The 20,610-nt window shown below is 40.7% G+C and overlaps 1 protein-coding gene across 1 annotated transcript in view; it reads left to right on the forward strand.

The window, feature by feature from the left end:
• FSHR (follicle stimulating hormone receptor) overlaps nucleotides 1-20,610 on the forward strand; it is a 162,327-nt gene that overhangs the window by 95,890 nt on the left and 45,827 nt on the right. The window contains exons 3-4 of the mRNA XM_084622308.1: nucleotides 5,925-5,999; nucleotides 6,447-6,521. Of these exons, the coding sequence (XP_084478434.1) occupies nucleotides 5,925-5,999; nucleotides 6,447-6,521 (150 nt within the window). The remainder of the gene's footprint in view (nucleotides 1-5,924; nucleotides 6,000-6,446; nucleotides 6,522-20,610) is intronic.

Below are 20,610 nucleotides of genomic sequence, written 5' to 3' on the forward strand. Positions count from 1 at the left end.
CTTGGCCATTCTGATTTTGTCCCTACATACTTGTTATTTTTTTATATTCATCCTTTGTAATTTGACCTAGTTTCAACTTTTTGTAGGACTCTTTTTTTTTAATTTTTAGATCACTGAAGATCTCCTGGTTAAGTCAGTATTGTCTACTCTTGTGATTCTATCCTGTGTCTCATGATATTTGGTGTTCTTACAAAAGCCACAGCTCCTGGAGCATTCATGAGAATCTCAGCTCTCATAGTTGTAGAGGATAACTGGAAAATGTGACTTGCGTGAACCCTAGCAGCTCAACAACCCAAATGCAAATAAAAAGAATCATCTATAACTCTCTCTTTTTTAAACATCAACCTCATTCTTTTGTGGGGGAGGGTGAGCAGTTCTGACTCATGATTTTTGAATGTTTGGCAATATCTAGAGCCAATTATTTGAGGATTAGGTTAGGAAATATTGGGACAGGATGTGAAAAGGGGAATGGGATGCAAGGGATAATTATCTGATTATAAAGAGTGAAGCCATCACAGTGAAAACAAATAACACTACACAAGAGTTGGGCAGAGAAAGGTAATTCCATTTCCTGGAGGATTTCAATAATTTGACATTTGGTTTTTTTCTGACCAAAATTTTCTAAATTATTATAGACAAACCATCAAAACAAAGAGGAAAAGTAACAAAATAAAAGATAAGTGGCAATAAATTAATCTAGTCACATACTCTGAAATGCATTAGTAGGAACATTGCCAACTGTGCCCGCAAGGGCTGGGGGGGAAGATACCAGTGAAAGGAGGACACTCAGGCCTAAGAATAGTAAACTATGCTTTATTGAAGGAAGGAAGAACTTATACTCCAATCTGCACGGGGAGCCCCTAGGATGCGCGGAGGGGCTGCAGGGGACTCTGGCCGTTCGGGGCAGTTGACCAGGCAGGATTCCACTGGGGGAAGTCCTCTGCAGTGCTATATTCTCCGTGCTTATCTCAGGGTTAGATGGGGTCAACAGCTGGCTACATTCTTGTATGTACGATTTATGCTTATTACATAAACTGAATTGTTTACAGGCAAAAATATGCTGAGCTATGCTACAATGTCTTTTGGCAGGGTCTGTTGGACAAAGTTAATTGAAACTGCCTGCATCCTCCGCTTACATCCAGTCACATACTCAGTCCACCACTTAGCTCCTCGCCAATCTTCTGCAAACTTGCCCCTATACCAACAGATCAAGGAAAGTGATTATTTCCCTCTATTCGAAATTGGTGAGGCCACATCTGGAGTATTGCATCCAGTTTTGAGCCCCCCACTAGAGAAGGGATGTGGACAAATTGGAGAGAGTCCAGCGGAGGCCAACAAAAATGATTAGGGGTTGGGGCACATGACTTATAAGGAGAGGCTGAGAGAACTGGACTTATTTAGTCTGCAGAAGAGAAGAGTGAGGGAAGATTTGATAACAGCCTTCAACTACCTGAAGGGGGGTTCCAAAGAGGATGGAGTTTGGCTGTTCTCAGTGGTGGCAGAAGACGGAACAAGGAGCAATGGTCTCAAGTTGCAGTGGGGGAGGTCTAGGTTAGATATTAGGAAAAATTATTTTACTAGAAGGGTGGTGAAGCAATGGACTGGGTTACTTAGGGAGGTGGTGGAATCTCCATCCTTAGATGTTTTTAAGGCCTGGCTTGACAAAGCCCTGGCTGGGATGATTTAGTTGGGGATTGGTCCTGCTTTGAGCAGGGGGTTGGACTAGATGACATCCTGAGGTCTCTTCTAACCCTAATCTTCTATGATTCTATTAATTGGTTTGGAGAAGATGATTGTGAAGATGTGGGCTTTTGGGAGAGGCAAGTAAAACCCGTTTCCTACAAAATACAAACGTCCACCACAGAAGAGACACTTCTTTCTTGAAACATGCTGGAATTGAAAGACTTTTGAGGCTTTAACCTGCCAGACAAATATAGTCTTTCAGCCAAGAGAGTGCCTTTGTATTGCCAACTTGAATGTAATAGTCCATAGCTAGTAACATAATTTTGAGCCCATTTGGTAACATAGAATAATAGAATCATAGCAAAGTACCTGAGTAATAGAATCATAGAAACACACGTGCATTATGTCTTCTGACAAACATCTGTCTTGTATTCTCTTTCTTGGTTTAGGCCCTGATCCAACAGAGCACTTAATACACATGATTAATTTGAAGACTATGAGTAGTGCTATTGATTTCAATGAAACAACTTGTGTACTTAAACTTACAGTGCAAACTAAGGATAGCTCTGTGGTTTGAGCATTGGCCTGCTCAATCCAGGGTTGTGAGTTCAATCCTTGAGGGGGCCATTAAGGGATCTGGGGCAAAAATTGGGGATTGGTCCTGCTTTGAGCAGGGCGTTGGACTAGATGACCTCCAGTGGTCCCTTCCAACCCTGATATTCTATGATTCTATAAGCATGCATGTAGGTGCTTTGCAAGAACAGGGCTTTAGTTTGTTTCCCCTTTGATATTTTGGAAATTGTTCCTGATTGTCTGCACATACCTATGCAAAAACTTGTATAAATCAGAAATGATGCCTCAATTCCTATCTGGATTTGCAATGATTGCTGGTACTAAAATAGATAGTATTATTTATTGCACATAAATTATCCAGTAAATGTAGTCCTTTTTTCTGTTCATAGCTCACTATTATATGCTATTAGTGTATTACCTGTTCTCATCAGTGCCTGACCGACAAAGGAGGTGGTTGTTTTCAGACGGTCCTTTCACTTAAGGTCTAGTGCTACGTACTCTTAGTTCTTGAGATTCCCCTGTTCAATCCCCGGTGTCAGCCAAGAGAACAATTGTTACATGTTTGTGTTTTGTCCATCAACAGATTAGGAGTGTGACTAATTTAATCACTATTCATCAATTAATGAAAACAAACATCATCAATTGCGCTGTTTGCAAACTGCTCACTTCCATTTGCTATTCGTGGGGTGTGATTGGTCACCTAAATCGTGCTGTTGTTTCTCATCCTTACCTGGTTGAATTAAAATTTTAAACAGGAGAATAACAAATGACAGACAGTGGATAACTAATAACAAATACTCTTTCTTGCACACAAATACCGTTATATGCATGTGAATGTGAATATTTATTCCCCAAACATTTGGTGAACAAAACCCCATTTTGTGCAAATGGTGTGGTTAGATTTTTTTTAAAATAATATTTTAAAAGAAAACCAGAGATTTCTGTCTTCCTTCCTTTCCTTTCTTTTTTTAATCATTTAGTCTCCTCTCCCCTTTTGAAAACATTGTGGACTGCTTAGCCCAAGCTTTAGCCTGACCTCCTTTAAACAGTTTTCTTAAAAGTAACACAAAACCCTCTGTAATTTCCCAAAGTCAAAAGCATACTTCTGGCACAGAACCATTTAATAAATAAGCATTCTTCTAAAAACATACCCAAAATATATGCCAGATAAGACTGTCCAGCCCTGTCACAGCACTGGATTCACACATTTTATTGGGTCAACTCATGAAACATTATTAACCTCAGCAGCAGCATCTGTTGGAGAGCTCATATAGTATAGATTACTGTATCTCAGTGCCTTTATTGTACCCTGCAAAAAACCTACATCACAAAGGGCAAATAAATCTGCAGCCCTTGTCTCTGTGCTGTTTTGCAGCATGGACTTCTCCTGACTAATCTCATTTGGAGGTGTAAAATGTTCTGCGTTTTCTGTGGATTTGCCTTTTTGTAGATGACAGATTTTTAGATTGCCCAAAGCAGCAAATGTGCTGTTCACAAATAATAATAATAATAATAATAATAAATTAATAATTAATAAAAGGAACTCTTAAAAGGCTGCTTCAAACAACATTGGTTTCATTCAGTCTTTTAAAGTGTACTTGAGCAAGCAGTTTGCAGTATCATATAAATATACAATAAAAGGTGATTACTCATCATGCGTATTTTATATGTCATCGTGAGAAGATGAGAATGGAATGGAAAATATTTTGGTTGGATTTAATTCTGTACGCTATAGTAAACTCTGGAGGCATCATAATCCAATGGCTAGGACAGTAGATCAGGACTCACCTGGTTTCTGTTCCCAGCTGTGTCATTAACTTACTGATTTTAACCCTTGATGGCCATTTCACTTTTCTGTGCCTCTGTCTTCCCTCCCAAGTTTTGTCTATTTGGGTTGTAGGATCCCTGGGGCAGGGTCTCTTACTATATGTTCCTATAATTCATATCACAGTGGAGCCCCAAACTCAGCTGAGGCATATTGGTGCAACTGTAATATAAATAAATAATAAGGAGGAGCTGGTATGTGAGGTGAGGATTCTGTAGCAATAAAGCCCTCAGCTAAATAAATGCAATTACCATTGCAGTGTGGGTAAAATCATGTCCTTTCTCAATTGTTCATCAGTCAGTCTCTTGGGATACCATAAATTCATTTGTTCTCCAGTCACTGTAGAGTTTTTGAGAGTAGACAAGATCTGAATGGCTAATGTTTAAAAAAAGTGGTGTTTTTTTATTTAAATACAAACAAACAAAATACATAATAAAGAGGCAGGCAAGATTTTTTTTTTTTAATGGGCAGCCTACTTGGTAGGCATAGTTCAGTGGCTGCTCAAAACAAAGAGGGATATTTCATATATATTAGTTTTTAACTATTTTTATAATTGATCTCTTACCTATAGTTACTGTCTCTTACTCTTTTACTTTGGGCCTTGTATGAATCCATTTGCAATAGCTACCTTAATTTCAAAAGAACAAAATAACCATAAATCAGGGGTATCCAATATACAATATGACCCATTTCACAGGGCTTCATTTGGCAGCTGTGTGCCGGTGTGTCCTCCCATTAGTGAGTTATATCCGAATCTCAAAATGTACTTCATGCACCAGTTCCAAGCCTGAGAAATGGATCCTTTGTTCTGATCTCTAAACTGGCAGATTGGTAACCCTCTGGAATAGCCAGCTCTAGCCTGCCTCTCCTGATGCCCCTCAACATAGAGGGCTTGGCCAGAGCATGTTGCAGTATGGCAATTTCTCTCTGGTAGCCTTTTGGTGACCATAACAAACTGGTGTAATATAAAGCAGTCCTGTGGCTACTCTAAGTTACACCATGGGCTGAAACTCCCCAGAGATAAGTGGAGCAAAGGGTGGTGTTCAGCTGCATGTATTCTGGCACAGCTGCAGTTTCAGCTCATAAAAGAAAACTGTACCCATTTTTGTTCTGCGATTTTGAAACTATACATAAGAGGCATCACTCACATATAAATATCATGAGCTAGATTAGGTGGAGCTTTCTTCACATTTTTCTGCTGGGGACGGGAGAGCTGTACCACCTCTGTGGCTTCCTGCCTTCTGACAGCAGAACTCTGGAAATGTGTTTGCTATAACATTTTTAAAGTAAGCTGAACATTTTACACCAGGACGAAATCATAGTATGTGTTACTATGGAATCAAAAATCCTACCTCTTCAGAGCGGTTACATTTAAAGTTCCCGTCTCCCCATCACAAGGTTATGAAAGTTTTGGCTAAATCAATATTAACATTCAGTGATGATCCAGTAAACAGTGAGATCCAGTGAAAGTCAGTGAGATCCAGTAAACAGTCTGTGGCCCATAGATCCTGCACTGTAATTTCATATGTGCAGGCACCTGTCAAAATTTAGAATACCTTTGGGAGGCAGTATGGTCTAGTGAATAGAGCACATGACTGGGACTCAGCAGACCTGCATCTGTTCCCAGCTCTGCCACATGCCTGCTTCACCTCTCTGGGCCCGTTTCCTCATCTATAAAATGGGACTAATGATACTTACCTCCTTCATAAAGTACTTTGAGGCCTGTGGATGAAAGGTGCCATATAAATTCTAGGTATCATTCTTCACCAAATACCCATACTTCTTTGGTTTATCTTTTCACTTGTAGCATTGCATGAAATATCTCAACTTCTTTTCTCCACAGAGAGATCTCCCAGAATGATGCCTTGGAAGTCATAGAAGCTAATGTGTTTTCCAACCTTCCCAAACTACATGAAATGTAAGTAAGTGAGCAACATAAGATCGTAGGATAGAAATCTAAAGACTAGTGGTGGCCAGATATCAAAGGGTTTGGTTCAGATGTACTTTAAAAATTCAAATGCACACATGTATGTTTGGGATCTCTCTTTTCATCTGTCTACGTCCTTCTCTTCCCACTGCCCCTTTCTTTTTTCAACCAGATGCTTCCCTCATCTCTTGCCCTCAACACTCTCACTCTTTGATCTAAAACACTTCCTCAACTATTGGCAATATGGTAAAATAGGTAGAGGGCTGGGATTCTGACTCTGCTATGTTCTGACTGGCTGCTCCTTTGGAGGCATGTAGAGTTATCCCCTGTCAGAAATGCCCCCAAATTTATTGCTCTCCTCTATCTAAAAAAAGCCCTGGATCTATTTAAAAAGGCACTGATCCATTTGCTGTAATGTTTTATTTTCTCCTTTTGCAGAAGAATTGAAAAAGCAAATAACCTTGTATACATTGACCAAGATGCCTTTCAGAATCTTCCAAGCCTCAAATATCTGTAAGAATTTTTCTACTTGTAATTATGATAATTGTTTGAAACAATATGAATGTATTTCAATTATCTTTTATACAAATGTTCATAAACATTTTCACTCTGCTTCCTTTCAACAATGGCAGTGTTTCAGCAATGGCTTTCATTTATACATGGCATTGGATGATTAAATCCTTTTAATATGAGTTAATTTGGTATTCAGCTTAATTTTATTTTCATTTAAATAGCGCTCCTCATTGTGAATGTCGCTTGCACTACTGCAGTTGCCATATCTGCTCCCATGGGGATGTCATCATAATTCAGTGATAATTAAATTTGCCCTTAAAATGAAGTATAATCCAAAAATATTCTTGCATCTTTTAGCATGAGACCATAATCTGACTGATGATCTCTCCACAGCTGTGTATTAGAAAACAAATGAAATCCAATGGACTCTATTTAACAGTAATTGTGTTTAGTGGCTGCAAATTTAAATAAGATCCCTGGGTCATCTTTGATGTACAGCCAGAGATAGTCCAGGATATCACATTAATTTTTTCATGCCCTAACCCACACCCCTAAAGATAAAAGCCTAAAATTGCTTGCCTTACTCATGTAAGCAGTCCCACTGGCCACAGTTTTCAAATGTGGGTGTCTACGTTTAGACACCTAAACCATTGTTTAGGCTCCTAGGTAAAAGTGGACTGACTTTCAGAAATTGAGCAGGCACATTTCCCATTTACTTCAGTAAACATTGTGGGTGCACAATACATCTTCAGCTGAGACTTCTTTTAGTTAGGAGTGTAAATAGGGAGTTAGCGAGCTAATTTTAGAAATCCAAGGCCACTAAATTCTGTATTACAACTGGTTACTAGATAGAAAAAATCCTTAAAGGCATCTGCACAGACATACATGAAAAGTTACCCTTTCCTTGTCAGGTTGGGCTCTCCTGAATGGATTTGGTCCCATTGTTGCAACCAGAAAAATATAATGTGCAATATGGACAGGCGATTAAAATTATCTGGTCAATGAAGGGCCTGATCTAAAGCCCACTGATGTCAATGGAAAGACTTTCTTTGACTTCAGTGGGATTTGGATCAGACTCCAAGTGCTGTGAACCTTGAGAGGTACCAGTAGATAGCTCATTATTACCCTGTTAAAGTACCTCTGACCTTGTTTTGTCATAAGCAAAATGTTTTGATCCTCACAAGTCACTGAAGGACACATTCACTAGACATCAAATCATTCTTACAGTTGTGGGATTGTGTCTGTTTGGGAAGCTCAGCCCTTAAAGAGAGTCTGGGCAGGGTGCTGAGAAGCTCTTGTTGTTGTTTAGCGCAGCTAGTTGGGACTGGACTTAGAATAAAGCAGAGCTTTTGCAAAGTGTTGTAATCCATTGTAGTTCTTGCATCTTTTTCCATATGCCATGGGTTTTTGTGGCTTGTGTTGTTTGCCACAGTGTGTGCAGTGCCATGTTCTGTCTTTGGTGGTTTCCAGCTTTGAGCTCCACAAGCCTTTCTGCTTTAGGTCTCTTTTCCTGTAGTATTATGAATTCTTACCATGTCCACAGTGTCAGAGCAGTGTCCACCCTCCGTAAACTCCAGTCTGGACTAGGTGACTTATTTTGCTTGGAAATGCTAATTGCTTTCTCAAGGGTTATTTTGGGATCTTCTAGTAGTCTCTCTCTGAGTTGTCTGTCCCTGATACCAATCATGATCTGGTGTGAAGCTCTTGTTATACATAGTCAGTTGGAACTGGACCGTAATAAAGAAAAGCTCTTGCAAGCATCTTAAGCACTGAGTAATATCATCTTTGTACACCTACTCAATTTTCTCCTCTATGGGAGCTTGGGTTTTTGTTGGCTCTTGGGACAGCACCATCACTTGTTCAAAATTGATCCCTGTTTACATGGATACCACTTTAGATATCTGCTGACAGCTGAGTCAACATACCCCTGGACAGGTCTTTTTAATGCCCATTTTCTGGTTGCTACACTGGCCTCCTGAACAGCGAAGTAATTGTGGACATTTGAGGCAGCAGTAGCCTCCCCTTAATGGACTTTCTGCCTCATAAGCCACTGCTAAGTTCTGTCCAGCAGATGGTATCATAGACTTTGGGCTGAGTTGTGGCAATTTAAAGCTGCACAAACATTCATTATTTAAACCCTGGTAAATGGAAATACATGGCTTGAGCTGCTGTACTCTGTGATTTCTGTATTATCTTTATTGCATTGTAGTTATATATTTACAAATGTTGCACCAATATAGTCTTGGTTGTGATTTTATTTCATGCTGATCAGGTGATAGCATAGATGAAAAACTAGTGTAGTTCATCAGAATGTTACACACTTCACTGAGAAACCAAAAGTGATTTTTAAAAAACTCATGAAATGTGCTTAAACTACAGAACTAAGAGTAAATTTGTTGATCTGATTTTTATTTTCTCCAAATAGTGTTTGTGGGCAGGTACTTTTTCCCTTTACCTTAACTTCTGGCCTTTCATATTGCAACACGTGGGAAAATTATCTATTGATTTTTAAATAAGGTTTACACTACATTCCCTTCCCATCATGTCTAGTTGCTGTAATTGTCAGCCAGCTGGATTTTGCTCTTTTTCATTCAGTAAATTATAGTTTAATCTCAGCAACCCTTTCGCATACCCTGCTGCTCCGCACCCCTAATAAGTGTTATCTTCCCGTTTCATTTTGTAGCTTTTAGACCTTGTTATGATGTTGTTTCATTCTACTAATGTCAGTTATTCTGTCAGGTTTATCTAATCTATAGAATCCAGAGAACCTCTGCCAGCTCGAATTCTACTGACAAGCTCCCCCCACTTTTCATTTTTGTTCAGAGTTTTGAATTAAATTGGGAATTAGATTTTTTCCCTTAAGATAAGAAATTATAAGGTTTTGCTCTAGCATATAGTTTCAGTTGGTAGAATCAGTTATACTCAGGTCAGAACATTTTACTTTTCTAAGGCAAGACTCAGTAGCCAAAGTTCCATCTCTACTATTATGGTGTGCCATTAATAAGATGAATAGGACACCTACCTCTTGCTCCATCAGGAATAGCATCAGAAGTATCCAAATGAATGAGGCAAGGGTTGAATCCCTGAGTCACTGGCAGCACCATCTTCTAAATCTCTTCCTTGTTCACACCCCATGCCCTGCTCCCACCTAACCTCAAATGCCTGCAGCCCAGGTAGTGACACAGAATCATAGAATATCAGGGTTGGAAGGGACTTCAGGAGGTCATCTAGTCCAATCCCCTGCTCAAAGCAGGACCAATCCCCAACTAAATCATCCCAGCCAGGGCTTTGTCAAGCCTGAGCTTAAAAACGTCAAAGGAAGGAGATTCCACCACCTCCCTAGGTAACCTATTCCAGTGCTTCACCACCCTCCTAGTGAAAAAGTTTTTCCTAATATCCAACCTAAACCTCCCCCACTGCAACTCGAGACCATTACTCCTTGTTCTGCCATCTGCTACCATTGAGAACTGTCTAGAGCCATCCCCTTTGGAACCCCTTTTCAGGAAAGTGAAAGCAGCTATCAAATCCCCCCTCATTCTTCTCTTCTGCAGACTAAACAATCCCAGTTCCCTCAGCCTCTCCTCATAACTCATCTGTTCCAGTCCCCTAATCAGTTTTGTTGCCCTCCACTGGATGCTTTCCAATTTTTCTACATCCTTCTTGTAGTGTGGGGCCCAAAACTGGACACAGTACTCCAGATGAGGCCTCACCAATGTCAAATAGATGGGAACGATCACGTCCCTCGATCTGCTGGCAATGCCCTTACTTATACAGCTAAAAATGCCGATAGCCTTCTTGGCAACAAGGACACATTGTTGACTCATATCCAGCTTCTCGTCCACTGTAACCTCTAGATCCTTTTCTGCAGAACTGCTGCCTAGCCATTCGGTCCCTAGTCTGTAGCGGTGCATGGGATTCTTCAGTCCTAAGTGCAGGACTCTGCACTTGTCCTTGTTGAACCTCATCAGATTTCTTTTGGCCCAACCCTCTAATTTGTCTAGGTCCCTCTGTATCCTATCCCTAACCTCCAGCGTATCTACCACTCCTCCCAGTTTAGCGTCATCTGCAAACTTGCTGAGGGTGCAGTCCACGCCATCCTCCAGATCAATAATGAAGATATTGAACAAAACCGGCCCCAGGACCAACAGAAGAAGCTCATCACAGTGTTTTCCTGAAAAGACAGTATTCTTTTATTAATTCCTGAACCTAGTGCCACTCTTTGTGGAATCAGCCCCTCCCACTTATTTCCTGGCCCAGAACCTGCCCTGGAGGCCTTTTAGACACCCACTAGAGGATTCCTTTGGGTATCTCCTGCTTCACCTCCCACTCCTGGCAGTTGGTACAACAGATCTGGAAAAGGAGGTTGGCCAGAATTCCCTTAAGCCCAGTGATTCCCAACTGCCAAAACAGCTCCTTGTAACTGACGATAGTCAGCATAAATTAGATCAACCTTAACGTGCATGCAAAAAGCCTGATTCTCCTCTCCCAGTGATGTTAATCAGGAGTAACTGTAATGGAGTTAGACCAGCATGAAACTGGTGCAAATGAAAGGAGATCCAGTCCTGTTTTTGTCACACTACAATAATGGAAATACAGCTGAAAGCATTTCTTTCTTAATTGTGCTCTCCCAGTCCTGGGGCCAATGTAATTCCCTGGTGCCTGCTCTAACTTTCACACAGCTATCCTCGGGGGACATTATTGCAGCCAGAGCATTAGAGTGAAGGGATGCCCTTCCCCCATAGCCAGCAATCAGAAGGGGAATGATACAAGGCACTGCCCCCAAAAAGGTGTGAAGTGAGAAGTGGGGGGGGCAAATAATGAAGATGAACTCAAGGATGAAGATGGAGAGGTCAGTTTTTCAGGAGTGGGGGAAGAACAAAGATGCTTGCATTTGTTTACAGGAACCAAAGGTTAATGAGGAAGGTAAGGGAGAGAATGTTAGCAAGGGAGGTTAAGAGACAGAAGGGGAAAGAGTCTTTGGAATGGATAAAGGAATCAGAGGTGGTGGAAACCTGACAAGAAATGTCAATGGCAGTAAGAAGGAAGAAAGGGGAGAGTATTCAAGGGGAAGAGGAGCAAGAGGAAGGCTATAGCAGATTTTTATCTTCCTGACTCCCTCAAGAGAAGATCTTGCACAGAAAGCAGAGAAGGATGATTGAAACTGGAATCAAAAGTAGCCAAAAGGTGACAGTACTTGTGGGCATAGGAGAATAAGGGTGATATGGAAGACTGCAGAACTTAAAAAGAAAAAAAAACAGATTTGTGGAGAAAATCCACCTGCTCATCAGACTTTCTGCAGAGGCATTCAGTGACATGGAACAGGAGCTGAGGATATGGATGCTGGGGAATTGTGAGGCAGACTTTGCATAGAGGAAAGGGTCAAAAGAGTCAAGGGTGGTAGAGAAAGCATTAGCCATACTTGTATGATTAGATAATTGAATGCTATCCTCCATCTGTGCTTTCCTTTTCAAGTTCCAAGACCCAAGTCATATTTAAACTCATTTCCGTGTGAGTTAAAGCTTGGGAAAGCATTTTAAAACAGTAACAAGCCTCAGAGGATTACACTTTTGTAAACATCATTTGCTTCAATGGATCTCCTTTGTAGAATACTTTCTCATCTAGTTCATCCATCAAAATGACACACCTGGAGTTTGACATTTCTAAGACTTTAGCACACTCTTCAACAAATAGTGGAAGTCACATTGTGCCTCTCACTCTTCTAACCAGAACCCATGCCTTAGCCACAGGAGTACAGTGTAATAAATCAGCTACCAGCATATCCAGCAGCAGTGGCATATGTCAGGTGGATAGAAGAATCTGGAGACAGAAGATGACACCTCTTTTCTGTGCTGTCATGTATTCAGTGCAATCCTGATGAAATTTTGTCATTTTTCCCCCTTTAGTAATTTTTCAATTTCTCCTGTCTATTTGGGGTTCTGGCACTTCAGCTTGTGAATGGCAGTAGGAAGGAACCGTGGGATAACTGCAATATGTGGAATTTAAGCGTGTTAGTACAAGTTCAGCAGCCACCTGGAACCACAAGCCTACATTATGGAGTGAGAAAAGGAAACCTTGTCAGTCTGCTGTCTTTCAACATAATGCTGTGTTTCATCTCAGGCTGTGTTGTCTCTACAAACTCCCAGCTGAGGGGCTTAGCAAAGGAGATGTGTCTCTTCTTACCAGATACTTTGCTATGTATTTTAGCAGATTGTATGGTCCACAGTGAGCTGGGAAGGACAAACTGTTCTTTGATAAGCAAAGCGTCAGACTAGAACATCTTTCTGTCATTTCCAAGTACCTTTGGAAAGAGAAGAGGTTGTTTCTGGTATCGCTGCCAAATCTGGATTTTATTTTCCTTCTACAAGCACCTTTCACTAGAGAACTAGAGGAGCTATTAAGATTCCTCTTTCTACTAAACATGTTAGATGGAGGCAATATGAGAAAGGAGAAAGAGACACGAGAGCAAGACAGGAAAAGGACAGAAAGCATTGACTGGCCAGCACTTTAGAAAAATCCCAACTGGACAAAACGTAACTGCTTTTATGTAAACATTTAGGATTACATTTTGAAGGATGGGAGCCTATGCTTTGATCACACAGATTGTAGTAAAGGGGTCATCAAGAGGTTAACTGAGTTACTCAGCATATACTGGGTGGAGCCATGTTCCACCCCTCTCTTACTTCCTTTTAGTTAGAGGATGTTTTCTATCAGTTATGTAGTCAAACAAAGCAACACGTCCCCTTCACCTGCCAGCATGCATCAGAGAGCTCAGGGGAGGATTGTGCATCCCTGAAGTCCCACTAGGTCAGTATGGCTCCACACCACCCCCAACACCACACCAATTCATATGCATGGCTGTGCCTCAAAAGTGCACTTTAGGCCAAAACATGCAAATGGAGGTGCAAAGTGATAGTTAATCCAAAAATATACAGTTGCACATACAAAACCAGTAACTGCACATGCCAATATCTACTGCATATTTTGCGTGCACAGTTATTTGTTTGGAACCCATTTGCATCTTCTCAATGTAGAACTTAAATACTTATGGTGAAAATCTGGCTCCACTGAAGTCAATGGGAGTTTTGTTACTGACCACGAGATCCCAGATTTCACCCCTATAATTCAAAATCTACCTACTTCTTTAGTATAAATTATTGTGCCAACTGAAACCAGTTGAAAATTTTCCACTAGAATTTTCACAATGGAAAAGACTAGCCCTATCACTGTAAAAGAAATCACAGGCTGCTGGAATAATCTATTCAATTTATCATCATTTATTCTCATGTTTCTTTTACAATAAGAATATTTGTTTTCACTATAAAATAATTCACTGCACTTATTGATTATGATTAGTGGTATATGTTCATATGAAATATACATAGAAGAAATCTAGAACATCAGTTTGGACTATGATATCATTTTATCTCTCAAGCTAAGGCTGCTTTGTCTTGGCTGACAGTTGAATGGAAAACTCCAAGATAAAACTTCAGGCAGTGATATTTTTACTTCAGAATCAGTTGAGTCAATCAGCTCCTCCAGGAGAACCTTCACCTGTATGGCTGTGCTGGGCAGCATGGGGCAGTGTGCTTTCATTACTCTTATTCTTGGGATTGATGTAGGAGCTGTACTTTTTGAGTTCTCTGCTCTCAAAGAGCATTCTGTTCACTTTAGAGTTTAAGGGTCCCTGGTGGATGAGCAGTTTCACAATCTCACTGCCTTCCTTTGGGCTGCCAAGTGAAAAGGGTAACATCCTTTTAGGTTCTCAGAGACAATGATGATGAGGGGGCGGGTATAAGAACCTACATAGAACAGAAAAGAGTTTGCCATCCGCCAGGTTGGTTAGTGCATCATTCCTCCCCAAAACTTCCACTGTTTCCCTGTGGCCATTCAGTGGAGCATGGCACAGAGGACTGTAGCCAGTACTGAGAGTACAGGTCACATTTGGCCCCCTCCAGATGCTAAGGAAGCTGGAAAACAGCCCCACCCCTTGCTGCTGGTGCCCCTGGAGTGTTATCTCCATCACTCCTGAAGCCAAAACCCAAACTGATGTGCTTGCCTAAGGGCAGCTTCTTCAAAGCTTCTGGTTCTGCTTCTTTCCCAGGCCCTGCCAGCTAGGACCCCTCATTCCCTGGCTCTGACAGCATTCACCTTAGAAAAGAGAGAAATAGGGAACATGATAAAAGTATATAAAATGCTGAAGGGTTTGGAGCAGGTAAATGGAGAGCTTCTGTCCTTGCTGTCCCATAACAGAAGAACAAGAGGCCATGCCATGAAATTGAAAGGTGGCAAATTCAAAACTGATAAAAGCAAATATTTTTTTCATGCAGTGTCTAATTAGACTGCAGAACTCATTGCCACATGATATGGGTATGTTCAAGAATTTAGGATAATTCAAAGGGGGGCTGGAAATATATATGGATAACAAGAATATCGAGAGTTGTCATAATTACTGCTAAACATTGGAAGGGATATGAAACCTCATACTTCAGGCCCTATGGTAATTTTTGTTAGGGAGAGGAGACTTTCATGGGGATAGATCATCCCATGTCTGCATACTACAGAGTTTCTTGCACCTTCATGTGAAGCATTGTATGCTTGCTGCTGTAGGAGACAGGATAGTGGACTAATCTGATCCAGTAAGGCTACCCTTATGTTCCCATAGTCTTAAATGTGTATTTCCTTGGGATGAAAGAAGCTACATTATATATGGCAAATAGAAGAAGTTATTAATAGAGAGGAAATATGAAAAACAATGAACAAAAAGGGCTACGTACGTACAAAATCAATAAAGAATAGACTCTTATACCTTAGTTTTAATATGTGGTACTGTGAAAGATGGTGAATTATCTCCAGTCATTTCATTATATTAGATCAACTTATATTTACCTAATAAAATAACTGCTGTAATTGACAAGAGGAAATAATCTCATTAAGTGCCAGAATGTTCGGGAACATAAAAAGAGAAGGGTTTATCACTAGTAACTTTTCTATTATTTGTTGTAAAAGTTACCTTGTCTCCTCTTGGCACAGCACAATCTTTGCACTCAAATTGCAGCTGTGCTTCCAGTCAATAAAGATTGTAAGAAGTTTCACGAGTAGAACAAAAAGTGGTGAATTTTATTCTTTTCACTGATTTCATTAAAATGTGGTATGAAATCTTCTTCTGCCAGCGTACTCAATTTTGTTTTAGAGACAAAACAAACTTGTTCAGCCAAGGAAGAGGTGATGATCGAAGTCATGCCTAACCAACCTGATTGCCTTCTATGATGAGATAACTGGCTCTGTGGGTATGGGGAAAGCGGTGGATGTGATATACCTTGACTTTAGCAAAGCTTTTGATACGGTCAACCACAGTATTTTTGTCAGCAAGTTAAAGAATTACAGTATAGTCCAAGATGAATGGATTATAAGGTGGATAGAAAGCTAGCTAGATCATCAGCCTCAATGGGTAGTGATCAACGGCTCGACGTCTGGTTGGCAGCTAGTATCAAGTGAAGTGCCCCAGGGGTCAATCCTGGGGCTGGTTTTGTTCAACATCTTCATTAATGATCTGGGTGATGGGATGGATTGCACCCTCAGCAAGTTCACGGATGACACTAAGCTGAGGGAAGAGGTAGATATGCTGGAGGGTAGCAATAGAGTCCAGAGTGACCTAGACAAATTGGAGGATTGGGCCAAAAGAAATTTGATTAGGTTCAACAAGGACAAGTGCAGCATCCTGCACTTACGATGAAAGAATCCCATGCACTGCTACAGGCTGGGGACCAACTAGTTAAGTGGAAGTTCTCCAGGAAAGGACCTGGGGATTACAGTGGACAAGAAACTGGATATGAGTCAGCAGTGTGCCCTTATTGCCAAGAAAGCTAATGGCACATTGGGCTGCATTAGTAGGAGCATTGCCAACAGATTGAGGGAAGTGATTATTCCCCTCTATTCTGCACTGGTGAGGCCACATCTGGAGTATTGCATCCAGTTTTGAGGCACCTACTACAGAAAGGATGTGGACCAATAGGATAGAGTCAAGCGGAGGGCAACAAAAATGATTAGAGGGCTGGGCCACATGACTTATGAGGAGAGGCTGAGAGAACTGGGCTTATTTAGTCTGCAGAAAAGAAGAGTGAGGGGGGATTTGTTAGCAGCCTTCAAGTACCTGAAGGGGGGGTTCCAAAGAGGATGGAGCTCGGCTGTTCTCCATGGTGGCAGATGACAGAACAAGGAGCAATGGTCTCAAGTTGCAGTGGGGGAGGTCTAGGTTGGATATTAGAAAAAACTATTTCACTACGAGAGTGAAATGGGTTACCTAGGGAGGTGGTGGAATCTCCATCCTTAGAGGTTTTTAAGGCCTGGCTTGACAAAACTCTGGCTGGGATGATTTAGTTGGGGTTGGTCCTGCTTTGAGTGGGGGGTTGGACTAGATGACCTCTTGAGGTCTCTTCCATCACTAATTTTCTATGATTCTATGTTTCAAGGCCCACAGTACCTTTCAGTATCAGATCCTATGGCCTATCTGCACTCCAACCCCACATTCCACTCTATGAGCAAGTTCCTGTAACAGTCCCACAATTATGTTAAACTGAAATAATCTTCACAGGGAATTAACAGAAATTCCAGTTGTATGAGTATCAGTAAATAAATCCTTATTCCAGTTGTGAAGGCAGCTGAAAGATGACTCGGTGTCTGATGTTTAATGGGCCTTCTCATTGTGCAGTGCAGGTGCAAGATTGTCCTGCTGAGCAGCTTGGAAGTGCTTTTGCAGCATTCTGTGGTCACATTAGTGTTCTAGGCAGCCCTGTTAAATCATACTTGTCAAGCCGATAAGTAAACTAGGGCTGTCAAGTGATTAAAACAATTAATTGGGATTAATCACATAATTAATAGCTATTAAAACAATTAATCATGTTTAATTGTGATTAACCACACAATTAATCGTACTGTTAATAATAGAATACCATTTATTTAAATATTTTTGGATGTTTTCTACATTTTCAAATATACTGAATTCAGTTACAACACAGAATACAAAGTATACAGTGCTCACTTTATATTTATTTTTGATTTCAAGTACTTGCACTGTAAAAAAACAAAAGAAATTGTATTTTTCAATTCACCAAATACATGTACTGTAGTGCAATCTCTTTATCATGAAAATTGAACTTACAAATGTAGAATTATGTAGAAAAAAGCCCACATTCAAAAATAAAACAATGTAAAATTTTGAGCCTGCAAGTCCACTCAGTCCTACTTTTTGTTCAGCCAATCTCTCAGACAAAGAAGTTTGTTTACATTTGCAGGAGATAACGCTGCTCACTTCTTGTTTACATTGTCACCTGAAAGTGAGAACAGGCATTCTCATGGCACTTTTATAGCAGGCATTGCAAGATCTTTACATGTCAGATGCGGTAAAGATTCATATGTCCCTTCATCTTCAACCACCATTCTAGAGGACATGCGATCATGCTGATGATGGGTTCTGCTCGATAATGATCCAAAGCAGTGAGGACCAACGCATGTTCATTTTCATCACCTGAGCCAGATGCCACCAGCAGAAGGTTGATTTTCTCTTTCGTTGGTTCGGGTTCTGTAGTTTCTGCATTGGAGTGTTGCTCTTTTAAGACGTCATCCCTCTCAAATTTTGGAAGGCACTTCAGATTCTTAACCCTTGGGTCAAGTGCTGTAGATATCTTTAGAAATCTCACATTGGTACCTTCTTTGTGTTTTGTAAAATCTGCAGTGAAAGTGTTCTTAAAATGAACAACATGTGCTGGGTCATCATCTGAGACTGCTATAACATGAAATATATGACAGAATGCAGGTAAATCAGTACAGGGGACTGTGACAAGTTAGGACTGCCACCCGATATGCTGAGACTACCTCTGAGCCCATTTTCCCTGCAGCTTGGGACTTCAGAACCCTGTCTTGTTGAGCCAGACATGCCACAGCTCCAACACAGACCCAGGTCTGAACCACATCCCCAAAGCTGCAGACTTAACTGAAAACAGTTTAGGAAGTGCTCCTGTCTCTAGCACTGAGACACCCAGCTCCCAATGGGATCCAAACCCCAAATAAATCCATTCTACCCTGTATAAAGTGTATACAGGGTAAACTCATAAATTGTCTGCCCTCTATAACACTGATAGAAAGATATGCATAGCTGTCTGCTCCTCCAGATATTAATTACTTACTCTGGGTTAATTAATAAGCAAACATGATTTTATTAAATATAAAAAGTAGTATTTATATGATTCCAAGTAATAACAGACAGAAGAAAGTAAGTTACCAAGCAAAATAAAACAAAATACACAAGTCTGAGCCTAATAATTTAAGAAACTGATTACTGATGAAATCTCACCCCCAGAGATGTTCCAATAAGCTTCTTTCACAGACTGGATTCCTTCCTAGTCTGGGTCCAGCAATCACTCACACTCCCATAGTTACTGTCCTTTGTTCCAGTTTCTTTCAGGCATCTCTTTGGTGTGGAGAGGCCATCTCTTAAGCCAGCTGAAGACAAAATGGGGGAGGGGTTTCCAGGGCCTTTTATATTCTTTCTCTTGTGGGTGGAACCCCTTTGTTCTCCTGTGCAAAATCACAGCAACAGGATGGAGTTTGTAGCCACCTGGGCAAGTCACATGTCCATGAATGATTCAGACGATGCCTTTGTTTACATTTTAGTTTGACCTTTCCCAGGAAATCTCAGATGTGGATTGGCGGATACAAAAGTGCCATGCAAATGCCTGTTCTCACTTACTGGTTACATTGTAAATAAGAAGTGGGCAGCATTATCTCCCGTAAATGTAAACAAACTTGTTTGTTTTAGCGATTGTCTGAACATGAAGTAGGACTGAGTGGACTTGTAGGCTCTGAAGTTTTACGTTGTTTTGTTTTTGAGTGCAGTTATGTAACAACAACAAAATCTACATTCGTAAGTTGCACTTTCATGACAAAGAGATTGCACTACAGTACTTGTATGAGGTGAATTGAAAAATACTCTCTTTTGTTTATCATTTTTACAATGCAAATATTTGAATTAAAATAATATACACTTTGATTTCAATTACAACACAGAATACAATATATATGAAAATATAGAAAAACATCCAAAATATGTAATACATTTAAATTGGTATTCTATTGTTTAACAGTGCGATTAATTGCTATTAATTTTTTAATCACAATTAATTTTTTTAAATTAATCGCGTGAGTTAACTGCGATTAATCGACAGCCCTAAATAAACACCTTTTCAGACTGTGAGGAATCTTCACCTGCTGGGATTCACCGCTGATTTAATAAAATAGTGGGCCCTGAGCTGCCTCTCACAGTGATGTAAATCAGTAGTAACTCTATAGGAATCAATGGTGTGAGAAGGGAATCAGACGCAGTGATTCTGCCACTGGAGCTTCAGAATGCTCTCCTCTAAAGGTTAGCCATATCACTGATATTTTGTTGCAAGCTTCTTGTCATTAAGGAGCAATGCCATCACAATTGTCTGCTAATTAAGATCTTGGACCTTCATGTAATGCTAATGAAGTTTGTCTATTATGTGCATTTCAGTTCACTAGACATCTTATAGATCTGATCTGACCCAAGATATTTTAAAAAAAAAATCCCCTCTTTTGAGTTGTGTGTTGCTGGAGTCCTCTCTGTCCCCATAGTATGCCCCTGCTGGGCTGTTGTGCAGCATTCCTTTAATGAGTGGAGATGAAGTTCTAGAACTAAATTCACTCAGTGCAAGAGGTGGGGGCACGTGTCATGAAGCAATTTATAGTTCCCTAATCCAAAGGGCCAGAGGCAGCCTCGAAGCCACTTCCAGTTGCAGCCAAGCAGCTCTGAATTGTGCCAGTGATAGAGGAACCGTAATGGACTCTGCCGCAGTGGAGGATTGTTGTAGCAGAGCACAGCCTCCATCACACCATATCCCCAACTTCTGTACAAGGAAGTAGGCAGAGGCACAGGCCTGATGCTGCGCAGTGTTCCAGCAGAGAGTTCCCCTTCTCCAGTGGGATGCTGTGCTGTGCTGGGCATTTGCCACTGAGAAGCAATGGGGCTGTAACCTGGCTAGAGTCTGGCTGAGTGTCTGCTGTACAAAAACTA

The sequence above is a fragment of the Lepidochelys olivacea genome, assembly GCF_965140295.1.
Source record: "Lepidochelys olivacea isolate rLepOli2 genome assembly, chromosome: 3".
NCBI classification, from domain to species: Eukaryota; Metazoa; Chordata; order Testudines; family Cheloniidae; genus Lepidochelys; species Lepidochelys olivacea.